Source organism: Halichoeres trimaculatus, unplaced genomic scaffold, assembly GCF_033239565.1.
Source record: "Halichoeres trimaculatus isolate MK-OKI-2021-1 unplaced genomic scaffold, fHalTri1.1 fHalTri1_scaffold_3, whole genome shotgun sequence".
In the NCBI taxonomy this organism is placed as follows: Eukaryota; Metazoa; Chordata; class Actinopteri; order Labriformes; family Labridae; genus Halichoeres; species Halichoeres trimaculatus.
In genome coordinates, this window is record NW_027437181.1 from 18929081 (window position 1) to 18944379 (window position 15299).

General features: G+C 38.4%; 2 protein-coding genes and 1 long non-coding RNA gene across 3 annotated transcripts; 1 reads left to right on the plus strand and 2 right to left on the minus strand.

The window, feature by feature from the left end:
* Window positions 1-85: 85 nt before the first annotated feature.
* Window positions 86-2306, minus strand: clec3a (C-type lectin domain family 3, member A). Its single transcript, XM_074666902.1, has 3 exons — window positions 2094-2306; window positions 1917-1997; window positions 86-1247 (listed from the first exon to the last, which is right to left on the minus strand). The coding sequence occupies exons 1-3, from the start codon at window positions 2194-2196 to the stop codon at window positions 850-852; spliced, it is 582 nt and encodes a 193-aa protein (XP_074523003.1). The 5' UTR covers window positions 2197-2306; the 3' UTR covers window positions 86-849.
* A 980-nt stretch (window positions 2307-3286) lies between these two features.
* vat1l (vesicle amine transport 1-like) lies at window positions 3287-14549 on the minus strand. Its single transcript, XM_074666035.1, has 9 exons — window positions 13922-14549; window positions 13198-13327; window positions 12818-13033; window positions 12391-12533; window positions 10161-10264; window positions 9214-9269; window positions 8852-9046; window positions 5044-5127; window positions 3287-4938 (listed from the first exon to the last, which is right to left on the minus strand). The coding sequence occupies exons 1-9, from the start codon at window positions 14134-14136 to the stop codon at window positions 4840-4842; spliced, it is 1242 nt and encodes a 413-aa protein (XP_074522136.1). The 5' UTR covers window positions 14137-14549; the 3' UTR covers window positions 3287-4839.
* Window positions 13732-15299, plus strand: LOC141787551 (uncharacterized). The gene is made up of 2 exons (XR_012598081.1): window positions 13732-13883; window positions 13960-15299. It is a non-coding gene; the product is annotated as an uncharacterized LOC141787551 (long non-coding RNA).

Below are 15299 nucleotides of genomic sequence, written 5' to 3' on the forward strand. Positions count from 1 at the left end.
GGTTCAGACAGTGGTGAGTACAAAGATATAGTACTCTGCGCTTAAGTGGAAGATGGAAAAGTCTTTATTGAAAAAAACCATGCATCATTTGTATTTTCAACCTACAGAAAAATAAATGCCCCTTACAATTGATTTTCCACAAGAATATATAGCAGTATGTTCAGGCTGTAAATTCAACCTTGATAATTTTAATGGGAACATTAAAATGAACAAGTAACCTCTTGCGAAAACATTGGTTCATTACAGAATTTGTGTACATTATTCCCTTACAAAAAGTGTGTAAGACAAGGCTGCAAAAGCCTTATTGAAAGGCTGTTATAATGTCTTATTACTTACCATCTACCCCTGTTTATGCCTGATTTTTCTTCAGAGGCAATGTAACAACAGAGTTTGGTGTTCAAGCAGTGTCCATTGCAGATCAGATCTATCTTATGTGACTCCATGTGCTTTGCTCCAAAATTAGATTTGAAACTTTATGGTGGGCTGTGTTGGTTTGTTTTCATATGGCAGCTCCTGAGAACACGCCTACTGTACTTTCACCAACATTTACAACTTGAATTAATGATCAGCTACTAGGTAATTTACTGGGGAACTCAATGGTGGTAATTTCTAAAAAATAAAGAACAAAAGGTGTGTGTTTGTGAAGAATTTGTTGTAACAAACATATATTTAACCCTTGGTTTCAGAACCTCCCTCCCTCATAGTTTGCTGCTCTGTCATTACCTCGCATTTTACTGTCTTTCATTACAAATGGTGAAGTCATGTTTCCATTTTGAAGAAGCACACATTAAACAATGTACACTTGCATAATTTCAAGGAACGACTTGTTTAAATGACCATCTGTTTCCTTTAAGGAATGATATATTCACAGATGTATTTTTTTAGGCTGCGACACACCTCATCGTACCACTTTCCTTGTGCAGCCACTGACAGAGCCACACAGCTCTCCCTCTTGGTTCCTGTGGGCTGCTTCTTGGAGCGGTCCCAGTTGAAGTAGCTGACTGGCATGCTGTTGACATCAACATACTGGCCCTCTTTCACAATGTCAGCCACACCGATCCAGAAGTCCTTGGATCCAGGAGCACTCCTCTTTGCATAGTCCCTCAGGTCATTGTTTTCCATCATGTCCCGGGGAGTTGCAAGAGTTCCTCCCTGTGCTATGCAGTCTTCATTTGCTTCATGGTAATGTTTTGGCTCCTCAATTGTCAGATAACACTTCCTGTGAGCTTTGATTCCTCTGAGACAAACTGAAAGACAAAAGCACCGACTTAATGAGTGAACTGAAACGTAAAAGTGTACCATAGTGTTTAAAAGGTTTTAAGATATTGTAGAATTAACTGAAAATTAATCAACATAACAAGATGAGAATCTTTTTTCTACTTGACTGCTTGATAATTCATCTTTCCTATTTTTCATCTCCAAACTTGTAGTGTGGACTTTTAGTAAAGAGCCACATGAATAAAAGAGCTACAAAACATTAACGACAAAAAAAAATCATTTTATTCATCAACAAAATCTAAAATAAGTAAATCAATGAAATTTAAAGATAAACCTAAATTATAACAGCTCTGCTGTTAATGTTTCAACATTTTCTTAATATTTCAACGATAACACTCATCCTTCTGGAATACAGTCCCTCAACACGTCAATGCAATGCCTTATAGAAGTGCTGCTGCCCTCTGCTGGTGACGCGGCATACTTGAGTGTTTTAAATTGAGTCGTATATAGTACAGTTTATATTTTCTGACAGCTCATTATGAGAAAGTACCATCAATTGATAATGACACTTGCGTGTCTCAACTGCTGTAAAAGTCAGCCACTCTGCTATAATAATTTCACATCTTTAGACAGAAAAACCTCAAAGTTTATATATATATATATGGTATCCTCTCTCTTTGATGTAGTGAGGATAGTACCTGTCTGTAACGCCTGCATCTCTTTCAGTGAATTCACCTCCTGCCACAACTTCTCAAGCTGGGACTTCACGTCATCTTCCTCTGCAGCCATACACAGATGAAGAAGATATGACACATCAGTCAGACGAGGCATCAGTATAGTCAACAGATTTGTTCATAAATTGTGCAACGTGTTACCTCGCGGTGACACAGCCTTCCTGGTCCGAGATGGACGGCTGGAGCTGCCGTGGAGCAAAGAGAAGCAGAGAACGATGAAGACATGGAGGACTAGACGTGCCATGTCTGAGGCCGGTGGATCCCAACAGAGTGACAGTGGCACACCTTGTACTGCTGTGAAAGGAACTCAAACCACTGCCCCCTGCTCAATATATACTGGCCCCTCTGTATGCCTCTGTGGGTTCCTTTCTCTGCATTGGCTCCAGCTCTGTTTGTATTTATCCAAACATGAGGAGGAGGTGAGAGAGGCATCAGGGTGGAGAGGCAAATAATGACCTCCTTGTGTCTGGCTTTTCATAAATATTTACTTGGGACAAGGTGAACTAAGAAGTATTCCCTTTCATTTCACAAACTGGAAATTCATTGACTGCTACACTATTACACGGTGTTCTTCATCCTATCCAAGTTCAGTGCCAGCTTTTAACATGCTGAGTCACCTTTTAAAAGTGAAAACATGCCTCTAAAAACTGTGTGCACATGAAATGTAGAATTCATGTAGTATCACTACCTTGAAAAGCCTATAATCTCCAGCTTTCAGGACATAAGGACTGCAACTGAGTAAATGTTTTGCCTAAATAAAACATGCTTTTTTTTGTCCCACATTATTCTGGTTACATAATCTTCATAAAATAAAACTTCCTCTGGACCACAGTTAGTCCTGTCCCAGCTCTGGTGCAGACCAAGTTATTTTTAGAGTGAGATGTTGTATAAAGATGGGAGGGGGCTGTTAAATAAGAAAATCTCTTGGGGGTACGGGCTCAGTATAGAATAGCAGCATTTAAGTTTGGTCTCATTTCACAGTTACTTAAAAAAGCATTCTGACTGTATTAAGTTATCTGAGCAGCATTATACACTTTCTAGTGTTAATGTTTTCCTAGACAGTTGTCTCCCAAATACACTGACAAACAGCATCCTGTAATAACAGTGAAAGATGTTAATTTGATAGAAGGTGTAAGAAATGTCCATTCACAGGTATAAATGGGTTTCATATTTAGTTTCAACATTTTGCACAGCATAGAGAATTTTGTTGACAATAGACAGGAGTATGTTTTCAACCAATGCATAAAATAAAAAAGGGCTTTGTTAGTCAATGATTTGAGACAAGGAGTAACTTGCAGTTCAATTTATTCAAGTAAACAGAGCTGTACTCAAAAAACAAGTACACAACAAAAAATGTGACAAAAATATACGACCACAGGTAAACCGTAGTTTGAAGGAATTGTGTGAGCTCACTACGATGCTAGACATTCCTTTTTTCAGTCAGTATGAATTCACACTCATTACATGCACTCACTCTCAAACAAACTCACAGGCATACACAAAACAAAACAAACCTGACATTAAAGGCATCAAACTTGACAAGTGATTTCCAAAGACTACACATCACTAACCTCTATTTTCAAGTCTAGAAATGAACTCCTAAATCTAAACAATCTATGAATACTGTTCTCACTGTGTATCAGTCATCTTCAAAACACGGGGTGTGAGCTACTGACAGGTTTTTATAAGATGATCCTCTTATTGAACATGCCCTAACAAAAGCAAACAAGGTTTTTTTTTAAGTGGAGGAAATATGTCTTAATGTGTAGTCTTGTTTTTTGTTCAGAAGTCAGGTGATAAATAATTAAGTTGTCTGCGTAAAACATGACACAGAACCTGATGAAGTGGGAATTAAACCTCTAGAAGATGAGTATGTTCACTTCAATGTGCATATAGGGACTAGAGCAGACGATTATATTAAAATGAATGCACAGATCTAATTCAACCTGTATTAATACAATGAATTCACACTAGAGCTTTACAGCTTCTGTTGTGAGGCACCAGCAAGTTCAATGTGACCAACCTGATCAGCAGTTAACTGATTTATCATGTTCTCTTGTACTTACAGACAGGATTTTTAAGAAAATTCTGAGACTTTGGAGGCCTGAAGGTAAATGCATGCATCTTGCATGTCTTTCCAAAAAAGTTCTTGTTAAAGTTAGCTGTGGTGGTAGTTTAGATGTTTTTCAGTACAAACTATATTCTGACAAAAGCAGCTATGACATTTTTCATCAGTTAGAAACACAGTTTTTGTTGGTTTGTTCAATGCAAACTTCACACATGGAAAGCAGTTCAAGTATCAAACACGTGTTTGCAGCTAAAAGGCACTGGTGATCCCATTTGAATACACAACTGGCAAATAAGAATAAAATACCATGCAGATATCTATGCAAAGTAGATACACTTTCTGGAGCATTAAAACTATCATCAAGGACACAGAAGTGTTATCATTTTTCACACAAATCCTGTTTTAAGGCTGCTTACCTTAAAGTGATTTGAGTGAGTCGGCAGGTTTAAATACTTAATTGATCAATTCATTTAATTGGCAAATCATTAATTGTGCAATGGACACAGAACCATTAGCATCATTGGCTAGCAGAGCATTACTTCATAAGTAAAGAATATAATAACCCTCCAAGTTTGGGATTGGCACTTGGACTGCAACAAACATCTTGGGACTCTTCATTTACCCAACAATGCTGTTTGACAATCAACAGGAAAAATACAGACGAGAGGCCCAAACATTTTCTACACATACATACAGCCATGTACACATCCATTCATTAAATCATTCATTCATACATACACACATACACCTGTGTGTATGTGGTTGTGTTCCCCTGCGCTGAATCTCTCCAGTCTCTCTGGTTGCGTTGAAATGCTGTCTTTAATGGATGAAAGGCATTCGCTCCTTGCTGTCGTTGTCTCCCTCAGGCTCTTCTTCTTCCTCTCCTGCCTCACTGGTTTCTGTGCTGTCATTGGCCATCTAAAGGGGAAACATTATTTGATTATCATTAAGTTAACAGAGAAAAAGGGGAGGAAACAAATGTAAGCAAGCATTAGTAGATAAAGGGAAAAAAAAAGTGACTACCAGAGGCGTAGGCGTCTTCTCGACATCCAGGATAAGTTTTCCTATATTTACTCTGTCATGAATTCTCTGCATGGCCTCTTTTACCTGTGATTTAAAAAACAAAAAACAAAAATGAGATACCAGTAAAAGAGGAAAAAACACTGTAATCTTTTTTAAATAGTTGTGCTTACTGTATAATGGCTTTTACATCAAAAATAGATATTTAAAGTTAAGCGATAGAGCTTAGCATATAACAAATGTGCTTCCTTGTTCTCTGTGTAGCTAATGCTAACATAGAAAACATGTCAAAGCATATGCCTAAAAAATCTCTCCAATTTTTTCAGATGAAGATGAATCATCCCACAGATGATCAGAGTCATCTCCTGGTCATTGCAGAGATGGGACTACTTTTTCAGGGCTGCTATAATCTAAGCTCACTCTGAGAGAGGAGATAATAGCTTTGACGTTGCCTAAATGGCGATGACTCACTCTGCCGGGCTACATTTGATATCACACTGGGAACTTTGCAGCCCGTAGCAATAACACTGGATGTTTTTTTTTATCAGCACACAAGTACACAGCTGAAATTTACACAAGGGCAAGGAGAATTAGGCTGAATTTTAAAATGTGATTCGATGAATTAGCTCTACAGCAGCAGGGAAGTGACCAGGGATCAGAAATGTTCTGAATGATCCTGTTCATTCTAAAGGGACACTTTTTAGACCGAGTCTTGTGACTCGATGTTTACCTTGTTTCAAAAAGCTTAAACAAAGATAATTGTTTTGGGGGCCTTTATTACCCAGAGTGTACTGTTGCAGATGTTAATTCCTTTTTCACTTTTCTCAGAGTGATAGAAGTACAAACCTTCAAAAACATAAAAGAAGCACAAATCTCTGCAAATTACACACATTGGTTTGATGAAGTGTCATGCTCCTCTCTACACTTCTTCTCATCTCTGTTCTTCTAATTAACAGATTCTCTTTGTGATAAAACAGAGGCAGTAAGAGTTTTCATTGTCTCATGAAGGTTGAAAAATATAATTACATACAATATAACTCAAGACTGTGCAACATCGATGTGCAGGCAGGGATTTTAATCACCCTGCAATCTATTTAAAGACTGGGCTTCTCCACAGTGTTTAATTAGCTGACATTAGCTGACATAGTGCCAGGGTATTCTAAATCTGTGATATTCACATTTATATAAAATATCAGCTAATGAAAGCTGGTCACTTTGGTAAGGTTTCAACCAAATGCAGTTGGCTTCAGCTTTTAAACTTTTATCAGCATCTGTGTTAGAGTATCCCAGTGAGTCCACATCAGAGAAGATTTAAGACATTTCATTTCTGTTTGTCTTGTGTTTGCAGGACAAATGTGAACACTACGTCAGGTTGCTTTTGGGTTAGTTTGAGTCCAAAGCTGTTGAGAGGTGAAGTAAGCTTTCAGGCACGTTTCTGTTGTTTGCTAGTAGATAAAAATGACAAGAAGGCAGCTTTACACAATAGAGAGCTGGTGGAGAGCAATAAATTCTTTCCTTGCCAGTGTGTGTGCAAATATGTGTGGGCAATATAGGGAGTGCAGTGTTGGACATGGCTGCACAATTATTCACTGTAATTTTGTTGTCATTAAAGTTTGAGCGTTTGCAATAAAAGCATAGGAAGAAAATTTGTTTTATGTAATCAAGCAATGCTTTCTCACTCCGCATCATACATTTGGCCTCGGTGTTGGATAGTATAGATTCTTTCACACCATTTAGATATAGGCCTCACAGTAAAACTTTTTAAAAGCTGGTGGGTTTTCAAAACCATTCTAAGGACTCGGCAATTGTGCAGCTTTCCTAGTTTTTGGTGATCCTCCAAAATTTTCTCTTTTACATCCAAGATAACTTGCAACATGCACACTAAATCAAGCAAATGTCGAAACATTAACACAACTCATCAAGTCTTCTTTAACTTAATTGTGTAACGTGAAATTTGCAGACACTGCAAAGTATTACTCTGGATGTAAAATCTTGCTTTCTCATTACTGTCGACACAAAGACACAAGTGAATGTGCCTCTTTGTCTGACAGCCATTGTGTTGCAAGCATTCATTTGTTGAAAAAACAGCAGAAATCACGCCAAGAGCATAACTAGGTTAGACACGTTTCTGGCACATTGTTGCTTGGTAATAAGTTCAGTTTAATAGATGATACGTTCTACTAGTACATACAGTGGGACTCTCCAGATACTGGGAGACTCTGTTAAAATATTCATTTTTATATCCTTGAGATTAAAAGTAGAATATTGAAGTTAAATAGACTGACAAGTAAACCCTACGGCGGCCAGACAAGGTCTTATTAATTTGTTTCAGACACACACATTTGCAACTTTTTACTGCAGGAAAAAAGGTTTCCATGGTCAACACATCAACTAACGCCCCCTCAATTCTCCTTCCCAGCATATAAACAAATGAGGCCGGCTGTGCCCCTGGCACTACATCCCACGCCATCCTCCCCCTCTAACCAGATTGTTCATGGGCAATGGTTCCAGTGAATGGCTTGAACAATCTGCCAAGGTTTAATGACAACAGCAGAGGGGGAGTTTCCCATGAGAAATGAAAGTCTCTCTCTAACTGCAGACTGATCAGAATGACTTGTAATCAGCTTTTTGTGATGAATTTATTACCTGCACTAGCTTACTTTTTGTCTGAATTCTTGGAGGATTTTGGACTTTGGGTTAAATTCCAAACATATGACCTACTCTGGCAGAGCATGTTACAGATTAATTCTAGCACAGGTTTAACGTTGTGCTGATACAACGGCTAAAACTTTGGTTCTAAGTGAGGCCCATGTAATTTGTACAGCTACTTGAAATAGAGATTAAAAAACAAGCCATAACCCCAGTTACAGGCTCATAACCTCATGATTATCTTTGATCTCTTAAAAATAATGGGCATGTATTTCCTGCTGTCACAGATGAACCAAACACAGGCAGACATCACCTGAGAGACTATTTACTGAGGGGTAAGACAGTGTGACTCACCACGAGTATGAAAGGGTTGCATTTGCACTACTTAAGTTATTAGGAACAAAACACAGCATAAAACACAAGCTATCTTTATGACTTGTGTCTTTATTAACACCTGACCCAACTGAGGAAATCCCCAACAAAGTAACTCAATGAACTGTATTTTTTAACATTTTTGCATCTACTTCATATTCTGAGACTAGAGGCAGCCCCTTGATCATATAAGGCTGTACCAAACTGTACCTTACATGGTACCAGGAAGTATTATATCTTTTTGTAATAGCTTGGCTTTACACAAAACACACTGTTCCACTCGATAGTATCATGAGATGTAGCTATTTTTTGGCAACAAAAACAACAAAAAAATAAAGAAAAATTCAAGATTCTTAAGAAGATTCAATTTGTCCCAGTCCAAGAGTGGTATCATGACTGGTGTGCATCCACTGTACAAAGCTTTCCATTAAATGAAATCACTGCAGCCAAAGGACGGTTTAGAAAAAAATATTTAAAAAATGGAGAATAACTTGATGGACATTTGGCCATATGGTCAGGTTTATGTGGGCGTAAAAAAAATGAGAAACTGGAAGATTCAACCTACATGCCATCTGTGAAAGAAAGTCCAAAAACAGCTGACAACGTCCCACAAAAAAAAAAAACGCAGCGACAAAAAACTTCTCTTTTGCGGCTTTCAAAATGTCAGAGATTCCCCTGAAATATACAGTCATACTCATGCTACTGTGATCACATTTAAAAAAACACAATTTTATTTATGTAAAATATTACAGACCCTACTATCACACACCTCAATCCCCCTCCCTCTTACCTCCTCCAGTGCCCACAGGGAGTCCACTACAGGCCTTATCTTCTTTTGCGCATAGAGACACAAGAGTTTGTCCATCACTGATTTCACAAGACTACATTTCCCATGCTTGAAGAGGATGTTGAGAAGCGAAAATCCTGCCATTATTTTGCTCTCCTCATATAGTTTGATAGGGTTCACCTTTTCCACCTGCCACCACTTGAGAAAAAAAAGCACACAAAGACACATGTTCAACTGTAGTGACTCATCGTGTGTGTGCATGTGTGTGTGTGTGTGTGTTTTTCCTTTGCCATGAAATGTTCAGTGAGTAGTACCAGGGTGCCATTGCCTACAAATGTTGGTGACAGACTTAATCTCTGACTCACGGATTTTGCAAAGCTGAAGAAACTCTTTGTCTCCCCAGTTACCATGTTTGACGCGCCTGAAAAGACAAAAATAAAAGCATTGCTGTATGCTGCGCAAAAGGCTGTACAGAAGTGACTGACCAATAATAGGGGGCCATGCAGCATGGTGGGTGAGGTTGGGAGAGGAAGTGCTGGCACCTTTAGACCCTTAGATCTGTCCAAGCATGCCTTTGCACATATTCAGTATAACTAAACCGAATGAATTAATCTCCCTCTAATGTAGCTGATTGATTCATAAGGCTTGACAGTAATTAACAGTGATCAGATTAGAACAGCAGCTGTGAGGAAGAAAATGCTTAATTTGCAGTCCATGAAGTGGACGTTTAATTAAAGAGAACCTCAGAATTTTCTCTTGAATAACATTTCAGTGAATAAATTCACAACCTTTCTTTTTTAAGTTTAAAGAGGTTATCAGTTCTGACATCCAAAATGAAACTAAACTCAGAAGACAGAAAATTAGCCAAATTCATCTCATCACAAAGAGTGGTGATAGCTTTGCCAATTATCATAAAATCCAGCATCTGTGTTGAAGCCCGTTTTAAATCTTGAAAATTAGCTTGACTCTTGGTTGGTTTTAAAGAGAGCCAGATTTCTCCTCAGCCTGGAGCAAAAACCTTCTTGGTTCTGTTGTCACCAGGTGCACTGTTTCTCCCTGTTACCAGTCTTTGCTTCATCTGTACCTCAGCACAAGCATTGTTTTTTTTTAATTGACAGTGCCAGAGTAATAATACTCTTTCAGCCCCTCAGAAGAAAAACATTTTATTCCCAAAATGTTGAACTCTTACTTTGTTAGCTTACGTTAAATAAAGTTGGGGCAAATTGACTCAAAATTGACTGATTCCCTCTAAATGTGATGATTAACACTCAGGCATAGTCAGACAATCAGTAAGTTCAAACCCAGTTCCTACCATAGAGGATGTAAGTTCCCAAAGGCCTCAGCAGACTCAAGCCTTTTCCTGTGTTCTCCCCACACAAGCTGTCCAACACAATGTCCACTCCATCTGGAGAAATCCTACACAACAAACATAAAGAAAAGAAAGACTAAGCTCAAGGTAGAGAAAGAAAAAAAAGTTCATACAAACCAATGAGAAAGCTGCAAGTATCAATTAATTATCACGTGGTTTAGTTTGATTTGTCATATGCCTGAAAACGTGCATTAAAAGACATTTGATGTTTTTTTCTATTATTTTATTTAACAACAGCCTGAAACTACTGTGCTTGTAAAAATACAAAACTGGAACAAAGAGGACAGTTGGCTTGTTGGAGAAGTTCCAACCAGAAGAGTGTATTTTCTTTATGACTCCAATAATTAATAATACAAGTAAAATCATTAAAAATTATCACAGTAATTTTGGACTTTTACAGATAGTCAGTCAAATTATTATTTAACTCGTACAACTTTTGATACAGAATAAAGAGGCAGTGTGTAGTTACTAGTGGCACTTAGCAGAACAAAATTAGTGGAATAATTGGAATTTGAAAATTTTTACAAGTATGTCTGAAAAATTGTATAATCATCTAAGCACAGAAGTAATTTTGATTCCTTTTTCCTAGAATGAGCCTTTTTTATTAACATATGGGGCGGGCTCCTTTTACCAGAGGTCGCTGTCTTCAACAGCCATGTTTCTACAGTAGGACACAGCAAACAAACTAGTAATAGAAGCTGTTTTTTAAGTAGTGAGTAGTGGAATGAAATGCACCAGTTGGAGGATGAAGAAGAGTAAAGTGTTTGATAATGTTTGGGGCAAAACATCAAATGTTTTTAACAGTAAAATGTGAACTAATGCAGCTTCTTGTCCTAATAAACCACTGTTGCTCTACTAAAGGGGTGACCAAGGGAGTGATTTCATCTAGAAACTGACTGCTAAATAGTGCCATTTCTTAACACTGTAGCTTCATGTTTCTAGCTGCTGGATAAAAAAAAGATGCCCAGGTCTACACTCCTTAATATGTCTTTGGGAAAACACACTGGTGTCCCTTTCAGTATAAACAGGTCAAACCAACCATCTTTTTCAGGTTTATCATCAAAAAAGGTTGATTTTGTTTATTTAAATCAACCTCTAAGTAAAAGTGCATTCACTCTTTTCATCTGGCAAAGCTTTTTCATATCATGAATTCATAAGTTATGGGGATTTATTCCATGGAGTCTTTCTCTGCTGAAAACACACTACACTTTACGATTCACAGGTTTTCTTCTGACTCAGCCTACTGTTTGCTTATGAAGATCTTATTGGGGTCCTACAAGGCCAGCACTGCTCTACATCAGCAATATCTTTTGAGTCATGTTTCAAAAATGTTCTTATTACAGACAGATCCAGCCAGACAAAATGGTATGTCTACGGATATGAAAGAATGAGAGGCATGTCATGAATAAGACGACCATAAGTCTTTACTTTCTGCCTTGTGCTCCTGGACACCTGCCTGGCTAAACTGCTTGGTGGTCTTGTGATTCCCATGGTTTTTGCCTTTTGTAAAAAGACTAATTTAAGAGTACTTTGTTCTTGATCCTAAGAAGAATGCGTGGGCCAGAGAGATGAAAGGCATATTAATCCACCACAACTAGATATGTAGGCAGAAACCATGAAGTGTTCAGCTGAGGGACAAGTATGTGAAATCTGTTGTAATTTATTTGGAAGTGTACAAATGTTTTTGGTGTATGTGTCCTGACTCATGATATTAAATCACTTTGAGTTGTCTGACCCTTTTTGAATCTTTAATAACTAAATATTAAATCTTCACAGATTTAATTGAGAGGGCCTGTTATTTTCAGGGTTTGTTATGAGGTGTTTTCTATGCTGTGCACACAGGCCAACAGTGTGCAGTGTAATGAATGGAATGTGTAGCGTATCAATGCTCAGCACTAATTGGCTCAGTTGTTCCACATAGCCAGAGCAGACCTCCGCCCTGCACACTGCTGCTGTGAGATGAGCTGTGTGTTGCCATGGGAACCACAGCCACACAAGACCAAATAAGGCAACAGGTAACATCTGCATCCTTCAGCAGGCCTCTAAGGACAGCAAGGTCCACATGATCACATTGCTTTTTGTTTATAATGCTATAGCAAAGGTATTTAAAGACTGATCTGAAATCAGGAAGAACTAAACAGAAAAACTCAGAATGAAAACTTTATGTGCTTACTTTTTAATTTCTTGCATAAAATCAACGTTTCTGTCAAAGAGGTGAGTCACCGAGTCTCTGATGGCTGCGTGTTTGGAGCTTGAGGCGATGCCAAACACTGTGACGTTAGGTACAGTTGAACACAACTGAGCTACAGCTTGTCCCTGAAAATAACAAACAGTTGCAACAATTTAAGTGCATGAGAAGAGAGAATTTCACTTTAGGATAACAAAACAAGAGCACTCAAATACAAAGGAATAAACATTGACATACCAGCACTGCATTAATAAGTTCAGACAGCGGGCTTGTTAAAATATTTTTGGATCACATGCAAACCTAAAGCAACTACTTTTTTTATAATCGTGAATTCTTTTGTTGAACAAAAGCAGGGGACAAGGTACATGTTGCAATTTCCAGTATGACACCAATAGTTAATAGATGTACTTACTACAGCCCCTCCTGCTGAGTGAACCAACACCGACATCCCCTCTCGTAGATTGGCCACCTCAAACAGCATCATATAAGCAGCCACAAAGTTGAGGGAGAATGCAGCAGCTTCCGAAAAAGTCATTTCATCAGGCATCTTGTAGACAAAATCCACTGGTGTGCAAACAACCTCTGCCCAGGCATTGTAATTCACAAAGGCTATAACTCTGTCACCTATCTGAAACATGGGAGAGAAGCTGCTTAACAAACAGACAGGAGAGAGACATTAGTGCATTATGGATTAGTAAACCCTATTATTAGGTTTACAGCAATGGCTCCAGGTTTGTTGATGCCATCCCATTCATCACACTAATATAGAGTTATAATCTTGGTTTCACTAACCTCAAAACCTGCTGTGTTTTCAGCCACAGATTCTACGATTCCAGAAACTTCAAACCCGGGCACAAGTGGAGGTTTAGGAGGGTTATCAATCGTCCCCTGACGTACCATCAGATCCAGAAAATTCAATCCACTGCAACACAGAAAAAATAGGACCTTGAGTTGGCTGACATCAAATCAATATTAGAAATCATGGATCAGTCTGTCTTTAACCCCGTACAGCCATTCAATCAAAGAGATTGAGTGTAAGCTCTTCGGAGATTTTAGGAGTGTTTGTGCCATTTATTTCATCTGTATATGCAGTGAGTCACTGGCTAGTCCCTCCTGAATGCAGGACCAGATTCAACAGGCATTCTCTGTTAAACAATATTTTCCTACCTAAGATTTTCATGAGTTCAGATTCTATCCAATGCCATAAGAAGCATATCCATAACATGTTAATAAGGATGTTGTCAGATGTAAAACAAAATAAAAATGATTATAAACCTGATAATGATATCTATTATACATTGGTCTTCATCCCTGCTTGGTATGAAAAGCATTAGCCTGGCACGCAACCTCCTGCACTAGAAAAGACCTGTGGCTTCATCACTGCGAAATGTTCAAATAAGATGTGTTGCTCAGCTTTCATAGTTACCAGAACCAATCTGTAAAGATGTGAGGACATGCCAGAGAGTCAACAAGAGAAGGTAATGTGAGTAAATCTGTGATATTTTTTTATATTTACCATGCTTTGACGCGAATCTTCACTTCTCCCTCCTGCAGCTCGGGCATTGGCTTCTTGGTAACCCTGAGTTTGTTCAGACCTCCAAAACCTGCCAAAATCACAGCTCGCATTTCTTTGGCATCGCTGGTGGATTCTACGTTTTCTTTTTCCCTTCCCACATTTTTGTCTATCATGAACTCGGTTTCCTCCGCCATGTGTGCTCCTTCTTTCGCCATATCGGAGATCAGCAGCCGCAGCTCTGCCTCTCCTGTACTGCTCGGGGCTCGAAGTGGTGTGGTGAGCAGGCAGCCTGCGCACAGTCAGGCTCTGCATGGATGGATGGTAATCTACCGTGGAGTCTAGAATCTCACGGTTTGAGTCGGTTTTACTCAATTATATGGGGCTGCGGTCCAAAATATCCAGATTTTCGGAATAGAGTTGCGGACATACCAACCGATTCATAACAGTTTATAATTTCAAGACTCCTAAGTATACAAATAACTGCTTGCATAGTGCATGTTTTGTTTTGTTTTTTGCTGATGTAGGGCGCCATCTGCTGGTGAAACGTGTTTAAAACAATCAAAGTCCATCAATGCAACAGCACGATAATGACGCAAGCCACTGTAAATCTTCAATAAGTGTGTCGCCTTCAGGTATGTTCGAAAACTAGAAATACCTCATGATCTCATGATTCCTAACCTGATTTTAATATGTAGCTTTATACAAAACTAGATTTTTTGGTGGATTTTAAGGTAAATACTTCAACAATGTGGTTAAGAGCTTTGAGAAGCACAAAAAGACCATGTAAATCCTGACCGTCATCTTCTACTGCTCTCCAAAATCCTGAAAAATATCAATCATTTTTACCACAACACGTAGATGAACGACCACTTTTTAAAGCTTCTGTGGGTAATGTGCTTGTAGGTTTTATTTTGACTGTACAGAGCTGCTTAACTTTACTACTTAGCAGGGCTTACCACCTTCTTGTATTTTCATTTATTTAGTTTTACAGGCACCATAATTTACACCCCTACCCTACTTATCACGGTTAGCACATACAAAATAAGTAATTGTCTATAAATATATGTGTTTCCTGTGGATAAATAAATGGAAGAAGAATGACAGAAACAAAGCTACCTTAACTTTGGATTGGACATTGGTCTCTTTAAGAAGCGCTTCAAGAACACTTGACTCCCGTACCCAGACAGTGACTGAAATCCAGCCAGAATAGTCACTAGAGATAAATTGAAAGGTAAAAGATCAACAGTTGTTGCCTCAGCATGAAAGAGTGAAGCTGTTGTGTGTTTTTTTACACCCAGATATTTTCTTTGACATAGTGTGTTTACAGATTTAGGCATCAAAGTGTACAATTTGCCACTAAACTTGAATCAAAATGTCA

What these genes read in the sequence shown, in the direction of transcription:
- clec3a (XM_074666902.1), bottom strand. Translation starts at nt 2,196, where the DNA reads ATGGCACGTCTAGTCCTCCATGTCTTCATCGTTCTCTGCTTCTCTTTG. An exon ending in GAAGGCTGTGTCACCGCGAG is followed by an intron (nt 1,998 to 2,093) that starts GTAACACGTTGC and finishes GTATGGCTGCAG; the next exon opens with AGGAAGATGACGTGAAGTCC. An exon ending in GATGCAGGCGTTACAGACAG is followed by an intron (nt 1,248 to 1,916) that starts GTACTATCCTCA and finishes TTTGTCTTTCAG; the next exon opens with TTTGTCTCAGAGGAATCAAA.
- vat1l (XM_074666035.1), bottom strand. Translation starts at nt 14,136, where the DNA reads ATGGCGAAAGAAGGAGCACACATGGCGGAGGAAACCGAGTTCATGATA. An exon ending in TTTATGCAAGAAATTAAAAA is followed by an intron (nt 10,265 to 12,390) that starts GTAAGCACATAA and finishes TTTGTTGTGTAG; the next exon opens with GATTTCTCCAGATGGAGTGG. An exon ending in GGGAACTTACATCCTCTATG is followed by an intron (nt 9,270 to 10,160) that starts GTAGGAACTGGG and finishes TTGTCTTTTCAG; the next exon opens with GCGCGTCAAACATGGTAACT.